This window comes from Raphanus sativus, chromosome 3 (genome assembly GCF_000801105.2).
Source record: "Raphanus sativus cultivar WK10039 chromosome 3, ASM80110v3, whole genome shotgun sequence".
NCBI classification, from domain to species: Eukaryota; Viridiplantae; Streptophyta; class Magnoliopsida; order Brassicales; family Brassicaceae; genus Raphanus; species Raphanus sativus.
The window spans coordinates 26,868,027-26,877,249 of record NC_079513.1 but is presented as its reverse complement, the minus strand read 5'-3'; the positions used below and the strand labels follow the sequence as shown (position 1 = coordinate 26,877,249).

Below are 9,223 nucleotides of genomic sequence, written 5' to 3'. Positions count from 1 at the left end.
TCGCCTCCACCTAACAACTAACCTTCTGTCCTATTGATTTCATCATCTATTCTTTTTTGAAAAAAAGACTTTCAAATTCATCATCTATTCTTCTATCAATCAATACTATTATTTGCGAAGTAAAATTTTGGATTCGAGCTCTCACGTTAAAAGTTAGAGTGGTTAATATCGTTTATACCCTTAAAGAATAAAATATATAATTAACTCCAAAATAAAAACAAATTTAAATGATTAATAATAATAATAATAATATAATAATAATAATAAGAAGAATTATCTGAAACCTAATATATATTAAAAATTCAAAAATAAAATATGATATAAACACATATATATTGTGTTGTTATCTGAAATTATCTTTTAATAATAAATTAAACTAAAATAAAACAGAAAACACATAACTAAAGATTAATAAGAAAAATTATCAATTTTATATAACTGAAAAGAGAACATTTAGTTTATAATACTATATTCAAAGCGATTTTCTTTCTCTCACGTTAAAAGTTATAGCGTTTATAATCTTCATTATCCTTAATACATAATTAGATTAGATTTGTTAATATAGAATTACTCACAAATTTAAAACGAATTTCATTAATTTGATTCTCATCATTATCTACAAAATTATATATTATGTGATCCAATAATATTTACATCAAAATATTTTTAAAATAAATATAAATCCATGTATGTAGTTTTATGAATATATGAATATTTTCAAATTGTTTACATAATAAATATTTTTATTAAAATAAACTTTATTGTATATAAAATTAATATTTAATTAATTATTAAATATTTCAAAGGCATGAAAATAATTTATTTTAATAGTTCTCGAATTGATAATATATTTATTTAGTAATTTGTAAAATTATTAAGCCCGCAACTGCGGGCAAAACACCTAGTTCTATTAAAATAGAAGTCTCAATTTCTATTTTTTTTCTTTAAATAAACCTTAGAATATCATATTTCATTTATTTCTACTTAAGATGTTTGTCATTAATATATCACATCTTATATAATCAACACATATAACAACTTCACCAATAAAAATGTTTTTATTTTATCTTTAATTATAAAAATTATATTGATAAAAATATAACAAAATCTTACAAAAACATCTAATATTTTTACAAATTATTAATTAATAAATTTCGTAATTAGTAGTATATTTTTATTCTAATCAAAGTAAATTAAAATTTTATTATAAAAATAAAATAAAAAATATGTTATTTTCATAAAATTTCTAATTATAGTATATATTAGACTAAAATAAAAGTACTATATGAATTAAATACTAAAATGTATATTAAATTAATAAATTAACTTATTTTATATTTTAAAAAAAATCATTATAAATATGATACACCGTTAAAAGGGGTTTAACGTAAACCATGTATAATATTTACTAAAATAACAAGTCTAAATTATTTGAACATAAAAATATATTTATAAAATCCTCCTCTATATTAAAATTATAGATGCTAAATAATATTTTTAAACACAACAGAGAAATATAAATGCATCCTAAACATTTATATATTCTATTGTCTAACTAAATAAATGTTAAGTAATATATATTAAAAAAATTATGCTGGTGACAAAAGAAATAAATAAATAAATTTAAAAAATATTTTGCATGCAAAATTTTAAAATTAAAAATATATTTTTCAGGGTGTTATCTATTTGATTATTTCAAATTATAAATTTATTTTTCCGAATTAGAAGTTATATTATTGTTTAGTAACAATTTATAACAAATAAAAATTTAATCTATAAAATTATAGAATTACATTATATATAGCATTAAAATATAAATCATATCCTTAAAACGTTTATGATTACATCAAAGTTGTACATTTGTAACATAGGTATAAAAAAGTAATCGACAATAAAAAAAGAAAAAAAAATATAAAAGTCTTTGTTAGATTTAGAAACATACATATGTTTTATTCCCAAGAAAATCAGTTCATATACTTTTTGAAAACAATATGAAATACTAACTAGTAATGATCCATTTGATATTTACATACTATACTGAACCATTTATAAGATACATATATATATATATATATATATATATTGTTTTAATAGATAAGAAGATTTCTATATTATGTAAATCCCAATTTAAATTTATATGTGTTTGAATTATATTACATAAGAACTTATGTTCTAATAATATACCTTCAAATCTACATATTAAAAACAAAAATAAAAATTTAATATAATATTCAATCGTTTATTTCATCATTTATCTAATTTGAATGCTCAAAGATTAGTGTACATGAATATTTTAAAACTTTCATAAAATTCAAATAAAAATTTACTAAATAATATTTTCGTACTATTGATTAGTTTTAATAATAGATAAGAAAATATAAAATAATTTTCAATTTTTTTGAACTTTGCATATATTAGTTTGTCAACTAATTAAGCACAAATCCAACAAATCTTATATATATATATATAAATAGATATATATATATATATATATATATATAGCAAGAAGCAACAATACATATGAGTTTGAAATAAGTAATTGAATAGAACAAACAAAATATAAAAATTTAGGTCCGCACGGTCGGTTGAAGCTCTAGTTTTTTTTTTTTTTTTGACGATAGGCTTTCAATTAAAATGCTAGAAAAGTTACAGATATAAGGTCATAGGACCTTTTCAAAATAAAACCATTCAAACATAAGACTTTAAGTCTTGAGAAACAAGGAAGCAACCCAGCAATTTCGACACTTAACAACATATATTGCTGTGAAGCTAGTGTTAAGGAGCTTTACCTCTACCCCTTCTTCCTTTGACTGGGACTGTGAATCATTCCATGTCTTTCAGTCTTTGAGAAGGCTTTAATGGCCTACCACCACGTGACCTTTGTGTCGAGTCTTCTACTAAGTCTCGAGATAGTCCAGGGGCAGTATCGTGAGGGGCAGAAGCTGAGGACGGTAATGGAGAGTTCATGAAGACAAGTTCCATAGCTGGTGAAACAGCTTGTGGTTCACTGGCTTCGTCATTATCCAGTACACCAAATAAGTTGTGATGAACAAAAGGTACAGAAGTCGGAGAGGTGAAAGTATTGTCAACCACATTATCAACTTGCTCTAGAGGAGCATCTGAAATTTGTGGCGGAGAATGCATTGAGAACTCAACAGGTTTTGAGACACCAACCTGTTCAGAGATTTCTTCACTAGAAGAGGCAGCCATTACAGTAGATGTTGGGATATTTTTTCCATCAGAGACATCAGTGTCAAGAGCAGTAACAAGAGCAGTCTCCATTGACGCACCAGCCACAGGAACATCTTCAGTGGAGGAGTTTTTTGGAGTGTTCACAGCCACAACTGAGACAGAGGAGACAGTGGTGAGTTCACTTCTTCGCTCTCCAACTTCAGAATTGTCATTTGTAGTTAGATCATTATTTTCATGATCAAGAAGAATGCACCCTTGAGAATCAAAGGATGTAATTTCAGGACTTTCCTTGGATCCTAAAGGGACTGTTTCAATAGCTTTGGGAGACTGAAAAGTAGCATTAGTTTTTTCAGGTACAAAGTCAGTACTGATAGTAGACAACAGCTCATCATGTGTACCCGAGATTACTTTTACTGCAGAGAATTAAGAAACCTTACTGCTTGGGATCGGAGGAAGACCAAGGCATCTAGTTGCTTTGTGACCAAGCTGTCCACACTTAGGGCACACCGAAGGTAGCCATGAGTAGATAACAGAAACCATTGATATTGATCCACTTTCATCTTCAAGTGCAACACTTTGAGGAAATGGCCTGTCCAGCTTACCTCAACCATTATTTTTACCTCACCCATCAGAATAGGGTCCAACCAAGGCTTGCTAGTGAGCATCGGTGCCCCTATACCTGAAGCTATCCAGCTTATACCTTTCTTTGAATAAAGCTGGTGGGGAATACCTTTCAAAGTAAGCCAGACCGGGATTGTAGATATCTTGGGGACGGTAATAATTCCCTTAGGATCCCATGTAGATACAAACATTAAACAATCATCAACATGCCATATTCCTCTTTGAACTACCCACTTACGAGTTGGCTCATCCGGAATGTGAAACAAAAAAGAGTTGTTTCCTATGACGGTTGAGCTCTAGTTGACTCTACAGTTTTGTTATAGCCTTGCGTTGTTGTACAGTGGTTTTGTATTTTTGATTGAACTCGAAAGATCTCAAATCTAATACCTACCAAAGGCTAAACCTCATTCGTTTCCTGCTCCTCGTCTCTGCATCCTCTTCACGTCCAGCTTCTTCTCCTTTTTGAATGTTATCTACATTATCTTCTTCATTATCATCATCACCAACTTCATCATCTTCATTCTCTTCATCCTCTATGTCATCCTCAAAGTCATCATTGTCACCATCACCAAATTCATCATCTTCATCCTCTGTATCATACTCAAAGTCATCATTGTCAGCACCACCATCATCGTCATCTGCACTTTCTTCCTCCCTCAAAAGTTGTACACCGCAGCCTTTCACATTCCATTTTTCATAAGAGACTTCGAACTGAAACACAAGATTGCTGATAGTGGTGTCTTCGGATCCAGGGAAATCATGGTCTAGCCAGAAATAATCTTCATATTTATACAGACGGTCTTCCAATCCGTGTAGATAAGGCATATCATGATGGTTTGATCCCATTGAGACAGTGAGGCCATTCTGTACCCCCTTATAATGCAAGTGAATAAATAGACTATTATCCTCCTCTTCATCTCTGAGATCAAAGAGATCCCTGGAGCGCCGAGGCGCACCCTCTTCATTATCTTCATAATAGTCTCTTGACAGCAATATGCAAGCTTTGAATCTGATGAGTGAAGGAAGAGACCTTGGAGTCACATTGATCGTTAATGAATCTGAAGTAGCTTGGTGAGTGAAGTCTGCAGGCACTTCTTTACCTGGAACGAGCGTATATTCGCAATTGAATGTCGGTATCAGCTTTTTTGCTTTTTGATTCAGGTTGAGACAGTCTTCGCCATCGTCATCATCAGTTTCATCATCGTCACCATCATTATCATCATCATCATCTTCATTTCTGTCAAGAATACATTGAGGGACCTCCTCCAAAAGTCGTACACCACAGCCTTTGATCTTCCAGGTTTTATCATGGACTCTGAACACAAAAGTAAGCTCGCTCAAAGTGGTTTCTTCGGCTTCAGGATAATCCTGGTTTTGAGAGAAAGAATCCTCAAATATATACAGATGCTCTTCATCTCCGTAGAGATCTGGCATATGATGGAGCTGGATTGATCTATAGCGGACAGAGAGACCATTATGTTTACAGCTGAGCCGACAAGACACACCCAACAGGATTGATCTACAGCTGACAGAGAGATCATCATCATTATGATCCTCGAGATTAGTATTGTCTGACAGCAGGATGCAAGCTTTGAATCTGAAGGGTGAAGGAAGAGGTCTTGGAGTCAAATTGATCGTTAGGAAACCAGAACTAGCTCGGTGAGTGAAGTGTGCAGGCACTTCTTCACCTGGTAAGATCACATATTTGCAGGCTGATGTCTGGAGGAGCTTTCTAGCTTTCTGATTCAGGTTGAAACAGTTAGCAAAGTTTAGGCAAACATTTGGATTTTGAAAAGAAGAGCCTATTCTTTTCAAGGATTCACAACCTTCTCCATTTATAGATACAAGGGAACCTGGAAGCTGTGGAAGTGATACGAGCTTGCTACATTCTGTGATGTCGAGCTTAGTTAGTCCGGAGAGATGTCCGATGCAATCTGAAATAGTCTTGTGACAACTACTGCGGAGGCGTAATGATATTGGAGATGTACGAGCTTTATCGGGTATACATATCGGCAAAATGTAGTGAACATTGAGGTCTGATCGGAAACTCCAGCGGCATTTTGCGTCAAAGCCCCACTCGATTTTTGCTTCAAATAAGGCATCATTTTCACCAAAATCACAGCTACTCAGAGCAAGAAACTCAAGATTCTCCAACTTAGATATGTTTGGAGATATAGTTTTCAGCATCTTGCATTGATACATCATTAGTTTACGCAGACAAAATAGCTTCCCAATCCATCGAGGAACCTCCTCTATCCCTGTACCGCACAAATTCAACTCTACAATGCTGTCAGGAACATTTGGGAAATCTGTGATGTTTGAACACCCTGCAAGATTCAATTGATATAGACGAGACCAAGTGCTGATTGATGATGGCATTTCCTCTATCTCAGTAAAGCTCATATCTAGTTTTATCAAACTCGAGCAACCACTGAACTTTTTTAAATTCTGGCAGTCAGAGATGTCTAATTCCTCGAGATTGACTAACCATCTGATAGAAGAAGGGAGCTCCTTCAAAAGCGAGCAACCATTAAGTTTGCAGACTGTGAGCTTAGTGGCATTGCCAATAGAGCTTGTGAGCTCTAACAAACTTTTGCAGTCACTGAGATGCAATTCCTCGAGGCTCGTTGCTTTTGAGAGATCTGGAATCTCTTTAAGATACTTAGAGAAACTCAAATTCAACAGTTTCAGGCATTGGAGGGGCTATACAGAAAAAAAACAAAGAAAAATATGAGTTCTAGAGAAATGACTAATCGCGCAATACAATACAGAAAAATGCTGAATATTTTTTTTACTTTGATTCCATCCCAGAGCTTCTCAAAACTGCTGTGTTGCATGATTAGTTCGACAAGTAACTTGCCAGAGAACTTGGAAGGCCACAATCTCAATGGACAGCCGTTCCAATGTAGAAATCTGAGTTTGTCGGGAAGACTGTTGAGGCCGTCGGGTATGCATAAGCCCCATGAGCTGACATCTAGAAACTGGAGATTATTCATCCCTTCGAAAGCGCTTTTACTTATTTGGATTTTCTCGTTCGTAAACAACGCTATGCCTAGAACTTTCCCAGTACCCTAGAAGAGATTATTCAAAACAAACTAATAAATCTCATCTTACAAACCAAAGACTGCTGATGTTAAAAAAAAAAAAAAAAGACTTACAGTATTATCTTCAAGTACATCAGATATATCCTTGGGATCCATCAAGAACTTCCGATTTCCAGCCTCCTCCGGAGACTCTTTCTTAACAATTTCTCTACCCATTGTTGCCAGTAAACTATGCATCTTTATGCATCCTTCTTCTATAGATATAAGGGATTTATCTGCTAAGACTTGAAGCCCATGGTTCACTTCCAAACCACTTTTTTCAAGACACCTCTTAACAGTATCAACCTTGCAACGAGAAAAGAAACATGCAATATGCAGGAAAAGATTTTTATCTTTATCACTCAAGACGTCATAGCTGAATCTTAGAGTTGATTCAATTTCACTTTCAAGGCTAGACCTGAGCCTTGGCAGTGCGTTTATCCAGTAGTCCATAGACATTCCTCGTAGATACGATCCCATGACACTCAGGCCTAGAGGAAGATCACCAGCAAGTCCAGTTACTTCCCAAGCAAGCCTTTCAAAACCTTTGTCTGGAGACTTTTCACCGAAAGCGTATTGGCAGAAAATCTCAAGAGACTCAATTGTAGTTGGAAATTTCATCTCGTAGATATGATTGTTCCCGAGTCCGAGTGTCTGGAGAAGTTTTCTATCTTCGGTTGTAATGATAATAATACTTCCGGGACCAACCCATCCACGCTGCTTTGCTGTTGCCTCGAGTTGCCACCAGCTATCCACCTCATCAAGAACAACCAACACCTTTTTGTCACTCAGCATTTCTTGAGCCATTCCGAGGTGACGAACCTCAATATCTCTTTGGTGGAGTAGTTGAGACAACAAATTTTGATGCAAATGCAACTTCAACCGATAGTTGTCACCAAAAGGCTTATCATAACTTCCTCGGATATTCTCCAAAAAAGTGCTGAATGGAAAACCAGGAGAGAGTTGGCTGTATAAAGCTCTGGCAGTGGTCGTCTTACCGATACCGGGAGGACCCACAAGCACAATCACCTTACTAGCGTCTTCTGGTTGTAGGCTCAACTTCGATTTTATCTCCACGATACGACCTCCCATGCCAATAATGTCATCAAAGTCTTTTGATGATGTGAAACCCAACACAGCCGTGACATTTGATGCAACTTTGTCGATCAAATCAGCTTCATTGTCACTAACAAAAACAGAGGCTATTCATTAAAAACAGTCATCTTGATGTACTAAAAACATAATATCCAAGTGGAAGCAAAAAAAAGGTTAACAAACCAGTTGCTCGAGTGGTAACCAGCAATACCAGCGACATTATTCAAAGCCTGCCTCCATGCCTGCTTCACCTCTTCTGTTTTTCCCACACAGCTTTCATCAAAGGCCTTTCCGAAATCTCCGGTCTGCTTCCTAACGTCAGATGGATCCACTTCATAAAAAATGGTCAGCACTGTTTGTTGATGCTCTTTTCTGCACTTCATGATTTCCACCAGCTCATCCAGACACCAGCTTGAATTAGCGTAGTTACGGGAGAGCAACACAACGGCGACCCTTGATTCTCTGATGGCTGCTACAAGCACTGGACCGACAGATTCTCCTCGCTCGATCTTTTCATCAACAAAAACTATGATTCCCTTGCGTTTGAGCTCTTTCCGAACATGACTAAGGAAGCCTTTGCGCACATCTTCTCCACGGAAGCTCAGGAAGACGTGATACAACCAACCGCGAGACAGAGATGAAGAAGAAGCCATGAATAACAACAACACGAAAATGATGATCACAAAGCTTTTCAGATAGGAAGAAGATATAGCATCGGAAAAGAGCAAAAGACGCGTGAATACAGCTAAGCGTTGACATTTTATGTAGAGAGAAATAGTCAAGAAATGCAGTTTTTCACATAAATTATTTGTATTCTCTGCCATAGTGGGAGCTAAAACTGATTGTATATATTAAAAAAAAAAAAAAAAGCAGGCTACTGATGCAATCCGGGACTGCGTCAAAAACAAAAAAAGCAGTTTCCAACGACGTGTGGTGCAGTCCAGGATTGTGTCAACATAACTATTCCTCAAATATAGTGGTTCTTATTTCCACCACCAGATTATGAAAAAACCAAAAGCTCTCGAATATATCTACAGGAAAGTTTACAACATTCTTGCACCTCCATGAAACCTGAAGCAGTTCTAGTCGGATCGTAATCTCCAACCGCCCTTCAAATCGTCAGAGGACCCTACTCGATTACCATTCTCTCTAGACTCTGCCTCGTCGAATCACAGATTTAGAACACGTTTTAGAAAACCAACACACAAACATTTGGGCAAATCCGAATAAAT

General features: G+C 34.7%; 1 protein-coding gene across 1 annotated transcript; it reads right to left on the bottom strand.

Moving 5' to 3' along the window:
- Positions 1–2,646: 2,646 nt before the first annotated feature.
- LOC108847595 (disease resistance-like protein DSC2) lies at positions 2,647–9,193 on the bottom strand. Its single transcript, XM_057005475.1, has 4 exons — positions 8,175–9,193; positions 6,972–8,082; positions 6,609–6,884; positions 2,647–6,516 (listed from the first exon to the last, which is right to left on the bottom strand). The coding sequence occupies exons 1-4, from the start codon at positions 8,813–8,815 to the stop codon at positions 4,201–4,203; spliced, it is 4,344 nt and encodes a 1,447-aa protein (XP_056861455.1). The 5' UTR covers positions 8,816–9,193; the 3' UTR covers positions 2,647–4,200.
- Positions 9,194–9,223: the final 30 nt, after the last annotated feature.